The sequence below is a fragment of the Bactrocera dorsalis genome, chromosome 5 (assembly GCF_023373825.1).
Source record: "Bactrocera dorsalis isolate Fly_Bdor chromosome 5, ASM2337382v1, whole genome shotgun sequence".
Taxonomy (NCBI): domain Eukaryota; kingdom Metazoa; phylum Arthropoda; class Insecta; order Diptera; family Tephritidae; genus Bactrocera; species Bactrocera dorsalis.
This window is the reverse complement of record NC_064307.1, coordinates 11,472,892-11,499,236: the sequence shown is the minus strand read 5'-3', so window position 1 is coordinate 11,499,236 and position 26,345 is coordinate 11,472,892. Positions and strand designations below refer to the sequence as shown.

Genomic DNA, 26,345 nt, shown 5'->3' with positions numbered 1-26,345 from the left:
GTTAGTCGAAAACGACACATCTTAAATCGCAGATCTGCTATTTTTCCCCAATATTTTTCTACACCCACTTCCCACATCTCAATGGCTCAAAAAGTTCCAAAATGTCAAATATTCATAGATTAGATAATTATGTTAGGATTGCATAGTGATCTAGGGTCTATTGTATCCTTTACTAAGTCACCAAGTCCCAACTAGCCCCAGCACATTGATAAGTTACAATATATGGCAATGTGATCTCTATTTCGAAACAAGGATCCAAGGGCCTTAATCCTGCGCCTAAAGACTGCTATGCAGTCAATTAGAAGGTTTTTTGGTGTTTCAGACTCCAAGTCGCAGAACCGGCAATTTGCACAAGCAGCTAGGCCTATGTTAAATAAGTCTTTTTTGAGCTCACAATGGCCAGTGTAGAAGGCGACAGGTAGCCTGAGGTTTTCCCTTATGAGATTGATTACATAAGTATTTAAACCTTTTGAGGTTGTAAACACCCATTAGCAACTTTGCATGGCGCATCCCTAAGGGTTGTTGCCAATGCCTCTCCCTACCCACAGCCCATCATTGCGGAGCACCTCCTGTATTGTGTGGGGACCAATCGCAATGAAAGGTTCCAGTCATGTTGGTGAGCCAGTTTATTCTCGACTATAACTTTATGTTCTGGCACCTAAATAAGCTGCACTTTGTTACGGTTTGAAAGGCTATTCAGTCGTTCTATACACTACTGCACCAAAAGCTATTGGACCTCGTATGCAGAGATCGCTTTGTGTGCCGCTTAGTATAGCTATACGATAATTGCGATAGTTGCGTTGAAGGTTTAACTCTACACACCGACCTATAGCAAAGATCTCTGCTTAGAATATGCTCGACAATGAACCCGAAGGTATGGAGAGTTTCGTGCGGTGTCCTGCGACCTCTCCGCCAATTCTCTCGGAGGTTTTCGAGCCCTCGGTGAAATACTTGATAATGCTGTCCCTAAACAGTAGCTCGAGAGCGGAGTCGCTCCATTCGGCGTTACAGCTGAGGGTAAACTTTAACTGCCTAGTGAAGTTTACCTTCTTAGTAATGCTATCTCCATTAGGAAAGGATTACCTCACCTTTGTCAAACCCTTCTGCTGTCATTTGAAGAGTGCGTTTGGCGACTTGACCGATTACTAGGTGTAGCGGGGTGAGTTACAGCCTTAAAATAGTATCAAAAAATGATTTTTGGCTGCCAAAGCCGAAGTCGAAAATAAAATTAATGACTGAACTCGTTCAACTTGGCGAAATATTTGCCACAGCTATAAAGTTAGATCAATTGTATCTACGTACACAAGCGACCTCACATAAGTCCACAAAACTAATCCATCGATATTAAAACGCACGATCTTAGAAGCCATGCCACAGGCCCACAACGTGAGATAATGTACTGTCCAATAGCTTCTTCAATGAACTCATTTTTTATATATTTCAGTTGTCGAATGCAGATTAAAAACAGTTTACCTAACCAAAAACGGCATCCCATCGAAAGTAGATCACATGGTCGTAATTCCCTGAATCAATGTTGACTAAGTAAAGGAAACACTCCTGTGCGAAGCCATTTTTGCGCCAATATGTAACTGTTTTCATACAGATCTTTTCACTTTCGTTTCCACCTCTACCAGCATTTAACGGTGTTTACATTTCAATTAAACTCGCTTTGCGTCACTTGATTGCTTATTCTTCACTTTTTTCACGCTCTCCCTTTTTCTTTCTCTCATTTGCACAGGGACTACTTCTACGACAGCTACTGCTCGTCGACGCTGCTGCGCTCATCCAGTGTCCGACCGAAGAAGCGTAAACGCCTAATGACATCCACGTCGCGTTTGCTCAGCGATGCGGTGAATAGCAGCAACATAAATGCCGCAGTCGCTGCAGCAGCACTGGCCCAACAACACCAGCAACAGCTGCATCAACAGCAACAGCAACAACAACAGCAGCAGCAACAGCAGTCGACGCACTTGTTGCCCCATCCACATCATCAGCATCACGTGCAGCAGCAGCAGGCGCATACTCACCATCAACAACAACAACAGCAGCACCAGCACCAGCATCAGCAGCAGGTGGCCGCCGTCGCCATGGCTGCCATGACAGCCAACCTCCTGCCACAGCAACAATTATTGCTACATCAGCATCAGCACAGCTTGCTGGGCAATGCCACCGCTGCCGCAGCCGCCGCGGCTGCTGCTGCCGCCACATGCAATGGTGTTGCCGGCAGTGCGAGTGGCGCCAACACACCCACCAGCGCCGCCGCACATCACAGTCTCAGCGTCTATTTGCAACAACAACAGCAGCAACAGCAACAACAACAACAGCAGCAGATCAAACAACAGCAACAAGCGGCGGCGGCTGCGGCCGCTGCGGCAGTCGGTCAATACACGCTGACCGCGACGGGTGGCTTGCAATTGAAATCGTCGTCAACCGTGCAGAATGCCACATCAGCAATAATTGCCGCCGCTAATCAAACAACGCTGTTGAATGGCGCTGGTGGTACTGGTGCGGCTGGCCTCAATGGTGTTGGCAGTGGTGGTGGTGGTGGGGCCAATGAGCAGATGTCAACAGCAGCCACCAACTATGGCAGCTTGGCAAATGGCCAAACGCAGCAACAACAACAGGCTTCGTATATTGGTGGTGCCTTGCAACCATTGACATTGTCGCTGCCTGGTATGCAGCAATCACAGCAACAACAACAACAACAGCAGCAGCACAAGTCATCACTTTTGCAAAAGCAAACACAACAACAACAGCAACCGCAACAACAACTGCTGCCGCAGCAACAAGAGCAATTAAGTTCGAATCAACAATGGGGACCGTTCAAAGTTTACAGTAAGTATTGATGATACGCTGAGCGACTATTGACAGTTGACCAATAACGGTTGCATAAACCGACCGACTGACGAGCACAGTGTATACACATATGTACATATCTACATGGTAAAGTTTGTGCCCGGTAAGCAACTTAAACGGAATTAATGTGGGATTTCCGCTTGGCTCTTGGCTCTTTGCTCTTGTCGATGGGTAAATCAGTGGAGAGAGACCTGCTGCTAAGCTCTAAAAAGTCTTGGGGGAAAGCGAGAATTGACAAAGAACTTGTTTGGAGAGATCGGTGTGGAGTAGAGCGAAGTGAAATTGGTGTATTATTGTTCGGTTATGTTCGGGGTTTATTTAATATGGCAGTTCCTTCGAAAGTTATGAGTTGGGATTGTTATGAGTTGGGAATGATATGAGTTGGGAATGTTTCTGGGCTTAGACTGACTGATTAATTAGAAAGTGAAAAGGAATTGCAGGTAGACCTTTTAACAGAATAAATCGCAGCATCATGTATCGATTTCACTTTTTCTCAACAAACTTTTAGTCAGAAAAGTGTAGCTTCATTGGAATTTATAATATTTACAACTGTAAGATAGACGATAAACTAATTGACTCTTTTGCGACAACACATGTACGGATGGTGGCTCAGCGCTGGTGGATGGTTACTTGTCTGAAGAAGGCTACCCTCCACAGCATTAAATCTACTGCTACATTAATGGCTGCAACCTCGGCCTGGAAAACACTGAAGTAGTCAAGAGGTTTGAAACTGCAGTTTATATAGAGCTCCTGACAGTAGACTCAACCCTGAAGAAGCTTGCTGCCCCTCTCCTTCAACGGCTTCTTTCCACTCTCAACATCCTTGCCGGTATATAGGTAGAGAAGGAGGCGCCAGAGCTTGGTTTGGCGATTCTATGAATGATCCAAGTGATTCGGTATGAAGTCAAAGTGAGTGAGGGTTTCTGAATGTTCAGACACGTGTTCTTTCAGAAAGCTATACTCACTGAGTCTGATGGCATGTTTGGCAGCCATACACCCTCCAGTGATGCCCATGGGCAATGTGAATAATTTGTCTCAAATATTCGGAACAGCTATTGCGATTTATAAAATTCCCCATATGGGCAAAAAGTTGAGCCGGAAATCTGGCAGATATGGAATAGTCATGTTTATTCAACCTTTACAGAATAGGTTAAGTTAGGTTATAGGGTTTTGCCAAAACCGACGAATCTCACTTCGGCAGAAAATTGGTCCTTTTTTCTTACTTGTAAACTTATGAAAGTGGATCACTAGATCCTCCTGGATCGACCAAGCGCAAATCTATTAATACATACCTGTAATAATATCAATCTACAGAGCTATTATAATCTCAGTCTGGTAAAAGCCGACCAATAGAGAAGGAAGTGACAAGATGATTCCACGTCACCTTCCTCCATACACCTTTGGCGTAGAGCGTTCGACAGAATATTTAGTCGCACCGCATGTTTACCCATTCGATAGCGTCCAGTTAGAACAGCTACAATTGTGGCGAGACTAACATTGTTAAGAGCCAGTTGTTCAAGGCTTGCTGAACTCACCGGAGATCGCAAGGCTCAACGCTATAACCCAAGAATACATCGGAAAACCGACTATCTTCTAATTGGATGAAAGTTTTTAAGATAAATATCTGAAATTGGGCGCATGTCCGTCTCTCCGCAAAAAGCTACTTATTTGTCCGAACAGTCGATATCGGAGCGCTATAACAAATATTTTCAGAGAAATTTTCTTTAAGCTGAGATCTTTCAGATAGTTTTGTAGAAACATCATACATTTCTTGAAATTATGGATCTTTAATTAACTTCCGAAAAGCCGTTCCCGTTTGACTAACAGAGAAAGAAAGTGAATATCTGCAAAGACATCGTCATCTCTGAAGTCATCATGAGGTCACGGGACATAAAGAAATGTTTCTAATTCATATATGAAGAAAACTTTTCTACAAAAAAACTCTCGACTTACAACAAACTACGCAGGAGAATTATAAGCCAAGTCTCCAAGCTCTAATCAAAATTTTCTTATTTCGCTTGACATTAAAAAAATATTAAAATTAGTACTTTCAAAATCGATGTACATAAACCTATCGGTTTTCTATTTTAACAATTTTCAACACTTTTTTAAAACGATTCTTTGAATGTGTAGAAAACTTGAAAGACATTTCATTTTTTATAAGTAAATATTCGAAATGTTTTTCTCAAAAACGGTTTATTTAATTTTTACGATTTTAACTGTAAAAATATTATTGTCGAATGCGCAGAATATGCAATGCAACGCTGCACACGGTGCGCATGGTGCTGCCAAGTATCAGGAGTACATTGAGGGTTTGCTCAAATTGAAAGGTAGAATGATATCCCATGCCATGAAGATGCTACTTAAGAAAGAGGATGAAGAATACGATAATCATGGCAAAGGTGGCGGAGCAGAGGAAGAACATTTCATTGATCTCGGCAGTCATCCCATTGCTACGCCGCGTACTCTACACGCTGAAGACTTTACAATGCCACCGAAGGAGAACACCACTTGCAGCACAACAACCGAAAGAGAGATTGTAACGTGGGCTCCCACCACACTTTCGCAATATCATAACGTGAAATATGGTAGCAGAGGCAGGGATCGCGAAGAAGAAGCGGCAACACGAAAACATGCTTCGGATGCGGATGAAGCTACAACCGAACGTTGTGTAAATGAAATGAAAAGTGGGCATGGCGGAAATGAGCATAGAGAGGAAAACCGAGATGAGGATAATACGACGAGGAAACATGGGTTAGAAGACGAAGAAGAAGCTACGCATCGGCATCATCATAAAGGTAAACACGATGAAGAAAATCGTGAGGAAGAACAGCATACGACAAGAAAACATGATTCCGAAAACGAAGAAACCGTAACAGAACGACACGACAATAAAGCGAAGAACCAGCACAGAGATGAAGACCACGATGAGGCAACAACGACAAGAAAAAGTGATTCAGAAGTCGAAGATGCTAAAAAGGGTCACAACACAACAAAAGATGAACACAAATCTGAAGATCGTGAGGAGGAAACGAAAAAGAAATCCGATTCAGAAAAAGAGGAAGAGTCTACGCAACGCAGCCACAATAAAACGATGGAAAACAGTGAGGAAGAAATGGTTACAAGAAAAGAAGAATCTAGCACTAAAATAATTTCTTGCACTTGTAATCGGGGGGGAATGGAAACTACCAAAGGCGGTAATGGAGATAAGGATTCTGAAGCAAGAAAGCACGGCGAACATGAAACAAGTATCGAAAGACCGCACTCAAAATCGAAAGAACACTCCACAAAAAACGAAGGGGATGAGTTAGTAAAAAAAATTGCTTTGCAACTCTTCAAATCACACGTCTTACATAGAAACGAAACAACGACAGAAAACGCAGAGGAAGAACAAACCGGAGACAAAACTACCGAAAATGAGGAAACAGAAGAGGAATGTAGCGAAAGCTCAGAAGAAGAGTCAGAGTGTGAAGATGAAAGTGAAGAAGGCGAAGAAAACGAAACATGTGGACCCGAAGAGGAAGAAGTATCTAATCCACCACCCGATAAGCAAGAATCTGCAACATCTGAAACCAGGAAACAACAGAATGACACGGAAGTAGAACAAGAAAAACAGGAGCATAACGAAAAAATATCAGGGCCGACCGTTGAGACCAATACTTTTAAACATCATATCCAGCTGCTTATACTCAAACCGTTAGGCGATGGTTACACTACATGTGGACCTGATGAAGAAGAAATCACAGAACCAGCTGGGCCACACACCACCTGTGGACCTGACGAAGAAGAAATTACAGAACCAGCTGGGCAACATACCACATGTGGACCTGATGAGGAAGAAATCACAGACCAGGCTGAGCCACACACCACCTGTGGACCTGATGAAGAAGAAATTACAGATCCAGCAGTGAAGGCGGCAGATCATGAAACGCACACCTCGAAACCGATAAACCGCTACAATGAGGGTGGTGCCATACAAATACTTTATACTAATGCAACAACACCAACACCAAGTGCACCAACCGAAAGACCTGTAGACATTACCGCAACGAATGACACTTCATTCACAACGCCTACCTCAATTGAAGCTTATCCAACGATGTGCTTTCCAATAACCGAGCCGCCAGGCAATGCCACGCTGGAGGCAACAACACCAGTCTCGTCTCAAAATGTACCGCCTTCAAACGATACGCAGGCGGCTACCACGACCGCTTATCAAGCCGCTTCTAACGCAGTTACACAACCACCAGAGGGTGCTCCAACTCAGACAGTACAGACAACCGTGCCTTCAGTAACACAATCCCCTGCTGGCGATACACAGGAAGCAACAACCCAAGCGCAAACGGTCTCTCCTCAAGAAGTCACAACACTCATGAAATTACCAAATAATCCGCCAGAAGTGACAACTCAATCCCTTGCTGGATATGCGACCATGTGTTATCCTGTGACTGAAGCTGCAAGCGCCACAACCGCGAAGCCGCCAATACTAATAAATACGCAGAAACTCCGAAGACACCTAAAGCATCGTTGGAAAGCCCAACGAGAATTCCGCGCACCTTCAATGCGGGCCAAGCTCAGTCGCGTCGTGCGGGAATTGCGAGAACGTGAGAGTAAAGCAGTTGATAAATCTAAAATGTTGACTTTAGTACATTACACCGGACAACCACGTTACCAACGATATTATTTGCGTGGTCTCAAAGACTCTGACAGCTCAGAGGGCCGACACAAGAAGTACGAAAGCAACTACTATCCCGACGAACAGGACGAACCAAAATATGAAAAGCGTAGTAAAAACCTACATTATCTCGATTATAAGGAAGTAAGAGATGAAGATCAGTCGGGCATCTTTGAGGATGCAATGAAGGTGAAACTGCCGTTTTGTCCGACGAAACCGCCACCACCACAACCGATGGCGCAAAAATGTGCAGGCAAAAATCACAACATACAACATTTTCGACATAATCCAACGAAGAAGCCATTGTCGTTAACGCCACTGGATCAATGCAAGAAGTGTGATGATGAAAAGAACGCTTCGCCATATATAGTACCCATACCACACATAGGTACCGGTTCGAACGATGTTTGTAAGGTACCAGATGACGCTGATGACTTTCGCTTCGACACCGATTTTGGCGACAAAAATAAGTTTGACACCGACAAGGGCTGTAATGATTTCGGTATAGAACAATTTACGAAGAAGAGTCAAGCTCAAATTTCGTTAGAAAACTTTCGCAGACAAGAACAAGCTGACCCCATTCAACAGAAACTGAGTTTTATGGGCCGCTTGTTGGGAAGAAACAATAATTGTGGGAGCACAAAAGAGGCTTCGAATGTTAAAGCATTACCGACTGCAACACCTGCTAAGGAACCAACAGAAAGTAAAGCAAAAAGCTTTTTTTCACTACAAAAACTCTTTAGCAAATGGTTCAAGTCAAAACCAAACTGTGACCGTTGTCATCAAAAGGTAAAATTGAAGGATATTCTACAACACAAAGATTCTATAAAGCGTTTGAAGGGCGGCACCACTAAGACCAAACGACAAAAAAGTGAACAGTTCCGAAATATAAGACATCAGAGGCGAAATAACGAAATGCGTCGACAACGTCATAAAGCCGACTTCGGGTCCAAGCTACGCAGGCGACGTACAAATAAACGCAGCAATAATTTATGCAAAATCAATGCAAAGAAAGCAGCTAGAGACCACTTTACGGAGCACAGAAAGCAACGACGACATGCACTTATGCGACGTCCACGCCGCACGAGCTTTTACGAGCAGTCGAATAGTCAAATGAATTGGCGAACTGATGATGTGCCGGATTTACCGCAGAGCTGGAATGAAAATTTCGAAAGTGATGCTTATAATATTTTTTGATTGGCGATTTCTTTGAGTATTTCTAATATATTTCGTAAATAATTTTCTCAATTAATATAAACTATAAAGCTGTCAGATATTTTTTGGTAAAATAGTAAATTATATGCAAATAATGTTTAATAAATATTATCAGCATTCCATTAAGTATACTGTTGTGGATTGTAGTTAGCCGGTTCCGAAAGCAGAGTTGCCTGTAGTAACTGATTGCTAAGAGATGGCTTTTCTATATTTAGTTCATTAAAATTCAAAACAATTTGTCTCCTTGTAATAATTGTTTTTTCCAAATTATAATCGAACTCGAAAAAAAGAGCGGTTAGTCTTGATTATTCTTTAAGTTAATAAAGTCAGATATTTATCCCAAAAATAGTTCGAATACTTAGAATGCTAGAAAATAGTAGAAAGTTCCGAAAATTATAGTAAAGATTTGTTCAAAATATTTCTCAGGCTGAGAGCTATGACCAGGGATCCAATGCTTAGTGCATATATCGAGGCTACTCCTATCGAAAAAACATTATTGAGCATTATGAATGCTCCAGTAGTCTAAACTATGCTTTCAAGGCGACACATTTGTTTAATCTATGAACGTGCTGAATTACGTATAATGAAGGAGGAGAAGAAACCAAATTGAATGTGAACGAACTGATAAGATCTTATGAAAGCAGGCATATACTTAACAAAACTTCCATGGATCCAGTATTCAATAGATAATATACTGCATGAGATAAAAAATTATCGTGCGATAAAATATATTGACAGGAATAAATTGCATGTCAATATTAACAACAATTAGATGATATGATTCCAAGCATAGTCTTGGCAAATTTTTCTCGATCGCAAGAGTAATAAATAGCATGATACAAAAAATATCATGACTTAAAAAAGTTTTGAAAAATAAAGTTTTATATGATAAATTTACTTATATGCCACTGTAATGGCGTAATGTTATCCTAAACTCTTCTACCCTAATCTCTTCAATGCATATGCTGCTTGAAAATGCTTCATTAAAGCGGGATCTTGAAGTATGTGATAAGTGTGTCGATATCATTGTTCAAGGAAGTGAGACGATTGCTTTCGGTGATACTTGTAGATGACTCGACGAAACTCTTGGGTGAACAAAGCCAACATAAATCTCTTATAGTTGTAATATATCTCACTCATGATAAATTATGGAAAGAAATCAACGATGCAAATGTTATAGCGAGTTACGTTTGCGGAGACTTTAGTTATTAAGAAGAATATGGTGCTTTATACATATTGTACATTCATACAAGCATACATATGTACTATATATATATATTTAATAATGTACTACATACTTCCAAAATATATTACATAAATAAAAACTTATTTTTTTCCAGGCAATCCGGACACATTAATTTGCGGCAATTGTCGGGAATGCTTCAACGAACTGGCTGAATTATTAGACCACAAGCGGAGTTATTGCAAGTTGCGTTTCACTTGCAAGTGCCAGGATGTTGCCTTTGCTGCAAGTAAGTATGGTATGGCGTCTGCACGCAGCCAAGTGCTGGTGTTTTATTGCCACATTGTTATTGCACCCACACCGACAAAGCACAGCAACAGCATTGACTGCCAGCTCTTAAAATATCTAAAGACGCACTTGCAGCTACATACATACATATGTATGTATGTATGTACCACAGCGTGCTGCTGTTGCATGCCACTTTATGCAAATTGTTATTGCAACACTTGTTTCTCATCTTACTGAAATTCCTGCTGAAATTCTGTAGTAATTTGTATTTGTTTTTGCTGTTATTGTTGCTATTCCTGCTACCGTTAGCTCCTACTGTTGTTTGTAATTAATTTATTATTGTTTAACACTTTTGCCAACGTGTCAGTCGACACTTGTTTGCACATGTTTGGCTGGCAGCCATATTTCGTTGCACATATTTGCCTTGTGAGTGCATAAGGGTGGTACTAAATTGAAAATTGTATTGTTTTTTTTAAGGAGCATTAAAATTTTTAAGGAGAAATAGCAAGGCTTAATTATAACAGTTTAAACAGAGAAAAAGAGGTTTCACAATTACACTAGGGTGGTCTCAAAAAAAATTAAACTTATTTAGTTTATTTTGCCATTAAAAGAGAAGCTTAAAAAAATTTCCTTTGATTCTTAAAAAAAAATTTCAACTAATTCACTTTTATTAGCTTATGACTTAAGATGGGTCAAAATATCGCTATTTTTTCACTTTTTACTTATATTCTGGAAATTTGTTGGTAGACATCTCAAAACCTCATCGTTCAAAAGTCATTAAAGTTTAAAATTTAAATCTTTTAATGCATAAACTGTATTTTTCTTTTGTTTTTATAACATGCTACAAATACACCTATGTATACAGAATCACCCTAAAGATAGGTCAATTTATTTTTTAACCAATCTGCATACTATAAATTAAGCCATAATCACAATTACGCTCTTGACTGCTGTCAAAGCTTGGGCAAATAAAAATTTTGCGACTTCGAATTCGAACATAACTTGATTAAGTGAATAGGTGGCCTGCCCTAACGTCCACAATTGAAATAAGAACTACTTTAGAAGAACATCCTTAATGTATTTAAATCAATTTGACTAGATGTCATTTAATATACGTATTAAGGGCCACCCTAAATTAATTGAAAAGCTTTCGCTATGCTCGAAACCCCTCTACATTTGTAAATAGCCACGATTTGAGATAAATTGCTTAATAAATTTTACATTTTGCAACAAGTATTTTAATGTTTAAAAATTCAACCCATTGGAACACATTTCCTACCGGGTCATAAGCTTCCTTACATTAACTCGTTTATTAAATTTGCAGCCTAGTTTTAGGCTTTCCATCGGACACCATTTAAAACTATCAAACTGCTTGCTATGCTAGCTTCCAGTAGACAAAAGAGGGAGAATTTATGACGCTTTGTTTGCACTGTCTGCTGGCAGAAAGGATTATTTTCCAATTTCTGTGAAAGTTGGCAACAGCTGTTGCTCTATTACTGTCTAAAGGAGATGCTTAAATGAATGTTGGAGAGTGAAAGTGAAGCAAACTTTAAACATTTTCTCAAATAATTTTATTAGAGTGTTAAAATCATAGGAGATTACAAATCCTTTTATGAATGATAGATTATTATGAATAATTGTAAAGTGGCTGTTCGTTTTCATAGCACTTTTCGGACTAAAATTGATTTCTCGATATTCGTATGAAAAGGCAAATCATCTTTTTTATTAGTAGTAATATTTCTAATAAGACTAAAAAACTGAAAAATTCCTAAACAAAAATATTTTTTAATAACATAATTGTCAAATATTGCCTTATTTTTAGCAGAACATTTTTCTTAAGTTTTCTTCTTTTCTAAATACATACTTATATATGATACAAATTATTTTAAACCAGTATTTACTTAGAAGGTTCTTTGATTCTTGAACTTTCTCTGCTATCTTGTTTCACGTAACAATTTCAGCATTTTCTAGCAACAATTGCTTGAGATATGTACAGGGTAGGCCATTTAAAGTTGACCCATCTGGCAACGCTGTAACTTTTAACAGCGCTGACAAATCGGCTAATGTCATACCGCGTTAGAAGCGTCATTCGAAGACAATTTATACCATGGAACAGTACACTCCAAAAGAACGCGCTGAAATTGTTCAGCTTTATATTCAAAATAACTTTTCAATTGTGTTAACTCAACGTGCGTTTCGCAAAAAAATAAAGTGAAAAGTGCTCCAGTTAAGAACACAATTAAGTCTTTATACGCAAAATTTGTGAACACCGGTAATCTCAGTAATGCCAGTCATGCATCCAGACAACGCACAAGACGTTCTGATGAAAATATCGAAGCTGTACGAGCCAGTATTGAGGAGACTCCATCGACATCGAGTTATCGCCGCTCTCAGGAATTAGACATCTCTCGCACCACTCTCCGACGCATAATTCATAAAGATTTGAAGATGTTTCCATATAAAATTCAAATGGCACAAAAACTAAACCCAGCTGATTATCCGCGACGCCTTAATTTTGGCAAATGGGCCATCGAAATGGCTGAAAACGAACTTGACTTTTGGCGAAAACTCATCATGTCAGACGAGGCACATTTCTCGTTGAATGGAGGCGTAAACAAGCAAAATTGCCGATTTTATGCCACCGAAAATCCTCAATTAATTGAAGAACAGCCTCTTTACGACCAAAAAGTAACAGTTTGGTGCGGTGTTTGATTGATATCGAAAAATGGTGATGTTGACTGGCCACCGAGATCACCAGATTTGACGCCACCAGACTTTTATTTGTGGGGTTATTTGAAATCCAAGGTATACGCTAATAAGCCAAAGACCTTAGCTCAACTGAAAGCCAACATTCGACGTGAAACAGCCGCCATATCATCCGAAACATTGACCAAAGTCATGGAAAATGTCGAAAAAAGAGTGCATTTAGCTGTCAAAGCTAAAGGTGCCCATTTACGCGATCTAATTTTTAAATATTAGCTGAAACAAATCCCCTTGGACCAAAATAAATTATTTTTGAAATGAACAAAAAACAGGAAGGATCAATGAAAATCATTTAGAAAGATACTTTGGGCCAAAGAAAAGTGAATGCACGATTGGTTCCAAAATCACTAAATTTTTTGGAGAAACAGTGTCAAGTTATGCGTCGTTTGTGCGAAGCCATTCATAAAAAGAGGCCGGAATTATGATCCGACACCTCTTGATTTTTTCACCAGGATAATCTATCGTCGCATACTGCATTGATTTTCGAAAAACATTTCAACCAATATCATGCTGCAACCACCGAATTCGTCTGATTTAGCTACGTGTGACTTCAGGCTATTCAGCACACTTAAAACGACCGCTCTGAGGAAACCGCATTGAAGCCTATTCCAGAAGTAGACTTTAACACTTGTTTCGAGGATTGGAAAAAAACGTTGGCACAAGTGTATTTGTAGCTAAGGGGGATTACTTTGAGGGGGACAACATAGATTTTGAGGAATAAATTAAGAGTTTTAAACTTATGAAGTTTTCTCGAAGTTGTTGAGAGGCAAACGGATAAAGTTGAATGAACTGAGCAGCTACACTTTATAAGACTGTACCTCAAAAACTATTTAAGATACCGATTGAAATTTTTTTTAAAGGCATAATTTCCCGAAAAAATGGAAAATAGGTTAATTTTGTAAAAATTTCACTCAAGGTTTGTCCATTTTTATTATAGAATTGACAAAGTAGAGCCACATACATTTTGAGTGAAAAAATTACCAGAAACATAGAACAGGCCAAATAATACATTAGTGATGATTAGTGTGGTCCATTTCCGATTCGGGAGAATCCTTTCACAACATTATTAACCTTTAATACTCATAAATAGTAGTTTACGCTTTGAAGGTGCTAAGTTTCCTTCACAAAGTTTCATAAATACTTTTCTAAATCTCTTCAAAAACAAACTAATTCCACTAACACTCTCATATGTTCCACAGAAACACCGCCGATGAGCGCCAAACTGTTATGTGCCGTTTGCAAGGATGCCTTTGCTAATCCGTGGGATCTGATGGTGCACGCACAGGCTGCGCACATGGTCAACATTTACGAATTGGGCAATGAGGCTAATAACAATTATGCCACCGCTGATTGTGCGGAGGCTATTGCCGCTGGCAATGCCAACAACAACAACAGCAGCAGCAAGAATGTTAATGTTAACACCGTCACACCGTTGTCCACCACTGCCAACAATATTAGTAGCACATTCAGCAGCAGCAAAAACAACAACAGCAGCAACGTCGCCGCTGATTTGGCCAACGCTGCGCAGTTGGCGTCGCCATCGTCCTCACTGTCACAGTTTAAGCTCGAGTTGAACAACAACAACAACAGCAATAATAACAAGAATATCGCCAACAACAATAATAACAGCATCATCATCAGCAATAACAACAACAACGGCGGCAGCAATTGTGACATTAGCAGCAATGGCAATGAAATACAAATGTCGCCAACAACCGAAACATTGTCAACGCCAACATCGGTGGCTGGCAAATTAGAGAGCAACAACAACGGCAACAATGAAAACAACAATATCGATATGATAACGGGCAATATGTCGGCTGGCGGCAACAACGGTTTCATGCCCAGCAATGGGCTTGGCGGCGACGCCGATCACTGCATGGAAGGCAAATTCGGCATTTGCAACAGTCCAACGAATGGCTCGATGGCCAACAAGGAGGTAAGTGACAGAGAAGTTAGTGTGAGTGAGTCTCAACATGCGTGTGCCGATGCACGAGTATTTGGGTTTGCTACTTCCTTTCATTGCAAGAGCATGCTTCCACTTGTATGCGTGCGTGCGTATGTGTATGTGTTGTGTTGCCGGTTGCAGTTGCGATTTTCGATTTTCGTGGACAAGTGGGTGTGTAGGTTGTTGTTGTTATGGCCGCACATTAGCAAGTGCAACGAATATGTCTCCGTCATTGTTGTTTGTATTTGCTTTACAAGTGCATCCTCCCACACATACATACACACAAACTTCGTTCACTTACGTCTAGTAAAGCTGCTGGTACTGTTATTTGTTTTTGTTTGTATTTGCATTGTCTAATGTTTGTTGTTCGGTTGGTTTTGTGCGTTTGTGCACCCATTGTCAACATTATTAAGCCATATTAGCTCAGGCTGGTGTATTGCTTGCTGGTATTTACTTGGTTGGAGGTCAAAAATCGGGAAGGAGAGGGTTTCCATCGTTTGCTGTCAGTGAGTTTGAAAATATAAAGTCAATGCGCTTTCAAAAGTTTGACAGAAGAGCTCCTGGTTTGACCAAAAAATCTATTTTGGTAATCGAATCTTAGAAAAGTATAAAAGCTGAAATTAGACCATTTGGAGTTCAAGAGTGTTGAAATTTTATTCACCTAACTTAGTATCGTCGCGGTGAAGTTACTCTAGGAAACAAGATACAAGTTTTGGTAGAATTATAAATCTAGCTCCGTTCTTTTCATTTTCATTCCTTTATGGATTCGATACCTTTTTTGTCCAAGTAATATTATTTGAGAAAATGCACACTTCTCACCAGGTCCGATGAGGAGGAGGTGTGTCGGGGTTCGCGAAGGCGCCCGTATTTTACAAATAATTAAGTGAAGAGTTAAAAATGCTCTTGGTAGGTAACCTATTCTAACATTTATTTAAACGTTACCGATAGAGGAACCTTTTATTGCTTTTGTTGATTGCCACGAAAAAAGGAAATACGATGTCATATGTATATTGCCGCTTTAATTTTGGAAAATTGTCGTGAATAAGGCAATAATAGTGGTATTAATATTAGCGGTAAATATAAAGAAGCGCAAAAGCGCAAACCCTGTGGTGCCCACACATTGAAATTGGCTGGAGTCAGCTCGGCTAAATACTGTCTCGAGCAATAAATGTTTCAATATATTCAGTAGGATTAAACAATGTTGGGAAATATTTGAAATAAATGTATATGTAAATTTGAGTACGTTTTGATGGTTTAAAATCCTTCGGTCAGTCACTGAAAGAAGCTTGGACCTTCAAGAGATCAATAACACTATCGACGCTAAGATTAGAAAGATAGTAAGCCTTCTTGTGGACGCAACCAATGCAGAGAATTTAAAGCATGCCGAGACGAGTTTATCATCAGCAAGAAAAAAGCAGGGGAACGGTCTAAGTAAGGAAATGGATAAAAAGTGCAGTAAAGAAATAATTTAATTCAAAAGAAATCGTTCTCATTTCTATGGCAGTTCCATGATTTGAAAGAAGTTCAACTCAACACTGCTGCAAACAAAATTTTCAAAAATGTATTCCGTTCGATGTATCTGATAAAGTCAGCATTGAAACTATTCACCTCAGAAGTTATTCAATCATAATAGTCAACAGATCCCAAAAGAACCGATTTGTACATGATTGATTTACCATATACTACTTAACAATTTTTTTCCATCCAACTTCAAAAACTTCAAAAGCAACTTTCATACTGTGAACATAAAACATTACGTCATATTTGACTTATTCTTCAATAATGTTGAAATAGTAAGTGGGAAGATAGTTACTACAGTTTATAGAGTACTAGAAACAATCCTGTATGGATTACTAGGATAGATATAGCAGGGCTACCGAACCCTGAAGGCTTTTCTCTTGGCAACCCTGCTTCCTACTTCAACCGTTTTTCCATAACCGGAATGATGGAATGGTTCCACACTTTAATCTGGCCAACAATTATTAACTCGGTGACATTCTACAAAAATATTTTGTTGAAGCGTTATGCCGATATAAAGTTCTTCATTTTCTACTGTTTGGTACTTTCTGCCTGGAAAAAGAATAGAAGAGATGATGCTTTGCCTTTCACATGATATTGTGTTAGATACTCACTAGACCGTTGAGCGTTTCATGAACAAAATACCGAATAGCGGCGATTTCAGGAAAGACAATATTAGCTGATTACAAGCAACCAAAAAGTACCTTAGAAAAAGTCTACTAAACTTAGTACTAAACTCCTTGTTTTGGATCCTTTTTTAGTTATATTCCCTGAAAAACATCACAAATAAAATATCAAATCAAAAGATAATACAAAATTGAATTTTAAGTGCAAACAACTACAATGTATGGTCTGATAAAAATAAATTATAAGAACACTGTACTTTCGTACTGAAAATGTTTCTCATAAATCCCAAGATAACTAATAATTAGGAATATTAGGCTGTCGTGTGTGGGAAGATAGCTTAAAAAGCAAAAATCAAGATAATAATGATAAAGCCGTACATTATTTTGCTATAAAAAAGTTATTTTTACATTACTGGCGCTTTTTCTATTATAGCAAATATCTTATCTGTAATTACCGAGACCCTCTAATGTCTCAAAGACCACCAGCAAAGCTAAAACAACGATTAATGCGCAAAGTTTGGCAAATTTGTGGTAATTTAAGCTTTGCGATAACACGACACGTGTGTTAGACGAATAATAACCGACTGTGCACAAACAGTGCTTCCCGCCTTTAAGAGCTTAACGCTCGACTATCGATCATTAGCGGTGTTAAGAACCACAAACTGTTATCAGTTTACAGTTATGCAGACAACTAATACCATATTTATGTCCACGCACACTTTTGCTGACCATGATTGCGCACTCCAAAACCCATAGTTGACCACAGCGCAACATTTCCAAGCGATATAAAAGCTTGCCGCGGCGTTCGATTGTCATTACCAGTTTTGTTAGCCAAGTTAACATATCAAAATGAAATTAGCTGTCTTCGCTCTTGTACTCGGGCTGTGCCTTGCAGTCAACGCGGTAAGTTACTTTTCGTTACTATTAATTTTTGCCTTCCACAAAACTCATATTTGACGCACCACAGGCCGTTGTAGACTACTCCTTGGAGGATGAGGAAGTTATCGAATTCTCTCCCGCAGAGTTGCCCGATGCGATCACCGATGCCTACCTTTTCGGTGGTGTTTTCGGACTCTTAAAGTCGACCATCAAGACTGGTCTGCGTACCCTCAAGGGTGTACATTGCACTATCGAGCGGGTGATCAGCATTCGCACTGCTGGCCTTGATTTCATTCAAGACTTCAAGGATTGCAATAGCGCCGCTTTTAAGGACTTGAACAATGTGATTAATCAAGTACAAACTGTGATAAACACCTGCAACGATATTATTAACCTGAATGACAATGTCTGCAATAACGCTGACTATAACGCCGAGACTGACGCTAATACGAAGACATCGAAATCTTGCTTCAGCAAGTTGGTGAGCAAGATGATAACTCTGAAGAAGCAGGTGGGCAAAACCATTACCCTCTCGAAGAAGTTGTCCTCCACACCAGGTGCTTATGGCGCTTGCAATGTGGACGCTGTAAATGATTTGCTCTCCGTATTCACTGGATTCCGCACCTTCGTCGTGCAGTGCTCGAAATTGACCAGTTAAATATTGATTATTATAAATTTCACGAAATAAATATTGAAAGCATGCAAATTTTAGTGTTTGAAATTAAGAATTGCATAGTGATAAGTTCGCATTCGAAACAGTTAGTCGTAATATTTGTCTAAGTATTTTTGGTAGAGGAATGGTTATTGGCTGTATCCATGGCGACAATTATAGTCGATTCTATGAAGATGGTATTTGCTTCGAGTTCAAATTCTTGTCAAGTTCATAAAATTATATTTCTTTCTGTCTTGTTGAAAGTTAGTTCCGCAATTAATATGCGTGCTCCAGTCAAAAACCCATAATGGAATCTGTTCCATGACCCACCTTGCCGATATCTGCTTACGTCTGCTATCACTTATTGTAGCGCCACTCAGATCTCGAATTATCTGTTATAAACAGTTCTCGATTGTCCGTTATAGATAGTTCTTGAGATTAATTGGTTGAAAAGGGAGGCGCAGGAGCTCCATACCGTATGCGAGTCCTCTTACGGCATTATCAGTCTCATTGTGATCAAGTGTGAAGGTAATCAGATTAAGCCTTATCCAGCACCTCAATGGATTTGTTTTAAAGGTTAATTTTTTTCCACCCCAGCTGCTCAATGTATCTTAAGTTGAACTATTGTGAGCCTTGGAAGATATCCCATCTTCGGCTCTGCATTGAGCCAAATCTTCTTTTCCAATATCTGATGGGGATATCTTAAGGGAAGATGCCTTGTGATGACCCCTACAGTATTACTGAGTTCTTTTCTTGATGTGCTCACCAAAGTAACTTTTTGATAGCGTTCCAAGACTTGAAGTATTCCTCTAGAGTTCATTGCATCAAACAAACTTTGAGGGAGTTGAATGCTCTGGGGCATCTTAGAGGAATTGTTTTCCTGGTTGCCCTGATAGGATCGACACGTCTTCCATTTTATTTCTTTCTATTCCTGTATGATTGGGTGCCTAAATTATATTAATTGAGTAACTTACGGGACGTCTAGTCTAGAGTCTGCCTGCATTCAGATCATTTAACACCTTATGTTATGTCAACAATTTCGGCCTAAAAGTCTGAACTGTAGTCATTTAGTTTGAAGCTACTTTCTGTGTATGGATTACTACAGAAGAAGCTGCCAAAACTATTAATTTCAAATGGATCTTTATTATTTAAGCTCTACAAAACCCGATAGTGCCAGCAGACTCCGGTGTTAGAGTCCGGAGCTTGTACAAGTATGCTGAAGATACCGTGCTTTGTATTAGCTATTTCAGAGGTAAGCATACAGGGTTCATAATTGAATCATGCAGATTTTAAAATGCTTGACGGTTCAATGAACAACGATTATAAATTTGTAGTCCAGAATATGTGGCTTTTCGATAATTTTAACTGACTTTATGAAAACTATAGCAATTTTCTTTCAATTATCTCTCAAAAACATACTTTTTCGAGAAACTATCGTTTGGAATCTCTTTAATAGTCATGAATTTCCGAGATAAAGAATTTTTCTTTTGGAAATATATACGAAACTCTTACTTGTTATTAAAATATTTTCAATTACTCATCCATTACTTATCTCTCTCTCTATTTCTACTCACTCTCTGCAGGAAACTCAGCACTCACCATTGGATGGCCACACCACAATCTTGGCACACAACCACCAAGCAGATGATGTCAAAATGTTGAATGGTTCGATCTCGTCGCGTGGCAGTTCGCCAGCTTTGGAGCATGAAGAACAAGAGCAGCAAACGCAGAAGCCACAACCCGCTTGCATTGTGCGCACACTGAGCATTGTAAGTGCAAAGTAAATAAAAAATTACACAAAAATAAAATTAAATACATTAAATTATTTGCAAACAATGAAATATACTCTTGCATATATGTAGAAAATATTAAAGTGGAAGCGTTTAAAGGCATTTGCGGCTAATTTATAAACATGCCCTGTAGGAAATATTAATGAAGGTCACCACTCTAGTAATTTTCTTTTTTATTATAGCCTGAACGGGGTATAGAGTATTAAGGTTGCCTTAATATTTACAATACCCACGAGCAAACTTTAAAGATCTTATGTATACCAATTATATAGCGTAAGGAGCTGACTCGATTGAATTATGACTCTCTGTGTGTCCATATTGCAGTTTTCGAGATATCAATCTGAGATGTTGCACATATCTTTTTCTCTTCAAGAAGCTACTTATTTGTCGAAACCACCAATATCGGACAACTATTGGATAGTTGTCTCACAAAGTAATCGAACAAAGTCAAGCCCTTGTAAGGAAAAATTTTTTTATTTGTCGAACTATTTACATGAAATTTGGTATAGATTTCTCTCTAAGGTAGAGCTACAATATCTGCATATATTTTTCAGATCGAATCACTATAGCATATAGCTGCCATACAAACTGTCTCATCAAAATCTAGTAGTTGTATAAAAAACTTTTTTCTTTGACAAGTTATCTTCACGAAGTTTGGTAGAGATTATTATCTAAGAAAGCACTACAATCTCCGAATAAACTGGTTAAATCGGATCAATATAGCATATAGCTGTCATACAAATTGACCGCTCAAAATCAAGTTCTTATATGAAAAACTTTTTTGTCTGCAAGATTATCTTTATGAAATTTGGTACAGATTATTATCTAAAGCAGTGCTATAATCTCGGAAGAAATTATTCAGATCGGACCACTATAGCACATAGCTGTCATACAAACTGTCCCTTTCAAATGAAGCATATATGGCATAAATTATTACCCAGACATTTATACTGATCGAAGCATTACCACTCGCACAACACTTTTCCTACAGGGTACACATATTCGCATTTAAAAATATTAATAAATATCACATACATAAATGTGCGGCTTAAAAATTGAAAAATTAAAAACATAACCAATACAATGGTGGGCGCCAAAAGGAAAAAATTGCCTTTGTCATAAATTAAGTTAACAGCGAAAAGCACTAATTGCTGGTGAAAAACGCAAATGTGCAAACACTCACTCACTGGCTTGCAATTGCCAGCAGTTAGCGTAAATAAAATGGCAAACAGTTATAAATAATGCGACACATGCGCTCAGCCACAAGTTGGGGCGTGATCAATTTCGCAAACAATTGAAATTAAAAGCAAAATATTGACAATTATTCATTTACTTATTTGTATTTGTATTTATTTTTTCTCCTACTTTCGCTCGCTTTCCCACTCACTCTTGTGCACTTTTTCGCACACAAAGGAAGCGGCGACCACATCAGGCACAACTGCCAACTTGATGGCCGGCACTCTGGCTTTAAGCCTTACAAATGGCGTTGGCAATGCCGCCACAGCAGCAGCAGCGGAAATCAAATAAATAACAACAACATTGGCAGTAATCGCGTGACTTATATAATACCATACATACAAACATAAATATAACACAGCAACACAAACAAAAGTCAAATTAAAATGGATGCGAGTCTGGTTGCACATGGCGTATGAGTGACGCGGGGGATATTACAGCTGGCGGTTAAGTCACATAATTATACATACACACATTTAATATACGAAAAGCATGTGTGACTCGTTTGCGGTAGGTGGAATATATATGTAATTATATTGTTATGCGAATTTGGTGGCGATTGAAAAATTAACAGTAAACTTGATTTGCAGTTTTGAATTAGTCTTTGTGTCCTTTTTTAATAAATTGAATAATTTTATAAAAAAAAAATTAATAATAGTAAAACTACACCAACAACGTGTATGCACAAACTGAAATTAAAAAATTAAGTATTGTACAATATTTTAAGTTGCCTTGGTATTGTATTTTGCCACAATTAGAATGAGGAAGTTAATTTATAAACGAAAGGAAGGAAAAAATTAAAAAAATGTTCAATTTTAGTTGTATAATTCTTAAATTATATGAGATATTTTTACAAAATTTTTATATAATATAAAGCATAATGACATTTTCGACGATTTTTCAAACACAATCCATCTATAATTTATATACAAACACCATATGGAAGTATGTGTGGCAAAATGTTTAAACTAACCAGTCTTAAAAAATTTCAAAATCAAACTTTCAATAAAAGAAAACTATTTTCTAGAAGAAAATTAACCCTTAAGCGCTTTCACAAGCCAATTTGAACTTTTTTCTCACATTAAAATACATTTTGGAGGCGCTTGTAGATTGTTTAGGCCAAACATCTGACGAAGGGTAGTCGCAGATCAATTTCTTTCTTCTATACAAGACCAACCATCTGATCAAAATTAGCCCGGACTGATAAAAAACTCAACTTTCACGTATTTTAAGCCATATCGTGATTATCGTCTTTAAAATACTCGCCTGAACATTATAAGCATGCCAACGCCTAACTCATTTCCCATACATTCGTCATATGCCTCGGAAATGATGGCTTCAGTCCCTTTAGCGAATTTTGGTTTTTCGGTCACTAGTAATACTCTCTACACAAGCCTCCTCAAATACCCGTTCAAAATTGAAAGCGGAAACATCCATCGCCGATTTGTCCCCAAAGCCAACGCTCGTTGTCCGCTTGTCGCACAAATCCACATCCATGTCCGTTTGGGCCTCAATTCCTATCTCTTTTCTCTCTACCGGAGACTGTGAGACGTTCGCCCTAACTTAAGTTGGGCGTATAGCAGACAGCGTCTTAAAGCCGCAGCTAATAGCATCGGTGAGAGAACCGTTGAACTCTTTGTTCGGGCGAATCAGCACCAGCTTTATCAACCCCCAGGTCGCCCGAGTTACGAGTTGTGAGAGGCGGATTGCAGTAACGCATCATTTCCTCTATCTTCGTAGGTATCCCGGGCTTTCCCTTGATCACCCTTATGAAAATCGCGGATATAACCGCCGCTGTCTATTTCTATTTCTCGCGGAGGATGCTCTTATATTCTCTACTACGATCACATAGACTCAGTTCTATTGAGTCCGCTCGGTTAGTGATTTCGTTGAACGGTAATGCTGCTCCGATGCGATGCTTCTTACCGAGAGAGGCCCGTACACCTCCGCGTCTTAACTATAAGCTGGAACTCATTAGAGCTAGCTGAACTGCCATCCTTGCCACCGCTAAGCACCATTTTAGTCCACTCAATAGTTCTGGCCTGTTGCTCAGATTTATAAACAGTCTTCCCGCTACCGTAGCGAGCTATTTTCTTTGCTATATATGGCGGTCCAACTTCAACTTCCTTGCTGCTGTCGCCTGAGTTATTCCCTGGCTTTTAACCCCGTATACACCATGAATTTCGCAACTCATCTCTACAGACAGGTTTCTGCTGACTAGCTTACTATTACTAGTCGGTAATGGCGCTTGCACAAGAAAGATAAAAGCTTCAGTTCTGAAGTCATAGTCCGAGTTGAATGTGAGGACAAGGATACATCGCGTGGAAAAGAACTAGCTTTGATCCCGACTTAAGGGGTATATAGTCCACGTTATCGAGCTCGCTTTTATGTAAAACTCTCTTCTTGGTTCGTCCTTGCCTACTTGCCTATGGACACGTATTTAGCGCGTTTGACGATATTAACGTTCCCAGCCTCAAAGTAAAGTTACAAGTTTACAAGCCATTAAGGGTGAAGGTATTTTCTGTATCTTTTCTTCATCGAAGAGAATTAGTTTTCTCTTTACAGTATACCCAGAATTCGCTGTTTGTCGGACATATGTAGGTTAAGTTAGGCCAGTTTTGGTCCTTTGCAATACCAGATGGAGTTTAATTGTAATTGAGAAGTAGTCATCGTTTGCATACAGCGTAGGCTTTGCCAATGCGAGACAAGTGCCCAAGAGATGCTTCATTATTTCCCTGATGCCTTGCTCTAGACATTTCCTGCAGTCTTCTTGATCCGTCAGACCCTTTATGCGGGCGTGTGTCGCCAGGGCGTGTGTCACCAGACAGTGACCAGCTAGTATTACGAGCATGTTCTTACATTCTCTTCAATCGAGTGCCCATAGAAATTTTGTGTACTTCCGATCTACCGTTTTGCACACATTTTTCGCTGTTTTTCATTCAAGTAGCTCGCTCCATCGGGTTTTGATTTTCTTTACCATCCTTCAGTCCAGTCATACGTATAAACAGTTATGATAATTACATATGTTGTTAAATTACTCGAACAGGCTTGAAGTCTGAAGTAGATTTATTTTCATTAAATAAATTAATTTAAATACTTAGGCACGCATGCATATATGTATGTGTGTGTATGCAGGTTAATTCAGATATTTATAGTAGATGTTTACCTTAAGCTAGCCGATAGTTGCATATAATATGCAGGATATAAACATACATATCATTTTAAATTAGTTAAAACATTTATATAACATATTTAAATAGATAATTAATTTTAAAAAACAAAAATATATAATAAGAAATATATACAAGTATATAACAAACTTAGGCTATGCAAAGCAACATTTCAAAAATCAATTCTACTAAGGCAATTATTACCAAATGAAAATCAAGAAAAATAAATATATATTAAAATTAATGAAAAAAATAATAAGAATAAAGAATTGTATATAAAACAACAACAAGTAATGCAATTATTGTATTACAATATTTTTCAATAATTTAAATTTATTTAAATGCAATCAAGTGTATTCCCAACTATTACCAGGCACATTAAAAATATAAAAAAAAGTAAAAATTCAAAAAATCTGTATCGAACTTAGATTTAGTTACATATAATCTATGTAATCATTAAGTAATTATTAAAGTAATCTAATATGCCAGGCAAATTGTAATCAAAGAATATGGTAAAATGAGCTTTGTAAATAAATTAGTAATTAGTTGAGTATTTTATAAGATTTTAGTGTATCAAATACCGCTATGTTAACATGAAAAATAAAGTATATAACAGATTATGTATAAATATATATACATATAACACATATATATGCAAGTATAAACAATATATTATATACATATATTGTACTTACACCCAATTATGCCATTAAATTCAAACAAAAGTAGAAGTAAATATATATAAAAGCACATACAGTGGTGAACAAAATATTTATGAGTAGATAGTAAATATTACAAACCGAAAAATATATAAAAACAAAATCACCAAAAATTAATATTGTGCATATCTAGCTATGTGTGGGATTATATTATGTGCGAAATTAATGTATGTAAAAGTTCACATAAAGGCGTATGTACTTACATATTTATATATAAAAAATATTATTTAAAAAGAAATATTTTTAATTCAAAATCTTTTTTTTTTAATTACTTAAATCTAAAAATTCTCAAATTATTTCTTGAAAACTTAGAAAACGTTTTAGTAGTATTCAAAATAAGTATTTAAAAAAATAATTTTAATTGTTGTTTTTGTGAAGTGAAATCAAAACGTGAATTTATTTTAAGATTTTCTGTTACCGCTTTGAATGGGTTTCTTGGTTGTAAAACGGTCTACAATAATTTTAAGAAATTTTCTTTAAAATATTATCTTCATTTAGTTTGAAAAATACTTTTGTTTAAAATATTATATGTAAAAACAATAATAATATATTTCTTTTGTAATTTTTATATTATTTTTTCATCTTCCCACATTTCATTGGAAAATATATATTTTTTTTTTAATTTGGTTTTCTTGTATTTTTTTGTTTGTTGATTTTAATAAAATAACTTAGTTATTTAGCCTAAAACAACTCTATGAAATTTGTATTAAAAACATTTTTCTTCATTTAATTTGAAAATCATTTTCGTTTAATATATTATATGTTAAAAAAAAACTAAATATTAAAAAATCATTTTTTTTGTAATTTTTATATTATTTTTCTTACGT

At 38.0% G+C, this 26,345-nt stretch overlaps 3 protein-coding genes across 3 annotated transcripts in view; all 3 read left to right on the top strand.

Annotated features, from left to right (window-relative positions):
• LOC105231458 (transcription factor kayak) overlaps positions 1–22,226 on the top strand; it is a 72,182-nt gene extending 49,956 nt beyond the window's left edge. Inside the window, exons 4-8 of the mRNA XM_049459197.1 lie at positions 1,739–2,835; positions 10,087–10,218; positions 14,180–14,919; positions 20,187–20,372; positions 21,807–22,226. Of these exons, the coding sequence (XP_049315154.1) occupies positions 1,739–2,835; positions 10,087–10,218; positions 14,180–14,919; positions 20,187–20,372; positions 21,807–21,920 (2,269 nt within the window). The 3' untranslated portion in view covers positions 21,921–22,226. The remainder of the gene's footprint in view (positions 1–1,738; positions 2,836–10,086; positions 10,219–14,179; positions 14,920–20,186; positions 20,373–21,806) is intronic.
• On the top strand, positions 4,902–8,894 carry LOC115066518 (uncharacterized). The gene has a single exon (XM_029552483.2). It carries the CDS (start codon positions 5,033–5,035, stop codon positions 8,726–8,728), a length of 3,696 nt encoding a protein of 1,231 aa, XP_029408343.2. The 5' UTR covers positions 4,902–5,032; the 3' UTR covers positions 8,729–8,894.
• Positions 17,825–18,657, top strand: LOC105231457 (uncharacterized). Its single transcript, XM_011212765.4, has 2 exons — positions 17,825–17,975; positions 18,040–18,657. The coding sequence occupies exons 1-2, from the start codon at positions 17,922–17,924 to the stop codon at positions 18,607–18,609; spliced, it is 624 nt and encodes a 207-aa protein (XP_011211067.2). The 5' UTR covers positions 17,825–17,921; the 3' UTR covers positions 18,610–18,657.
• Positions 22,227–26,345: the final 4,119 nt, after the last annotated feature.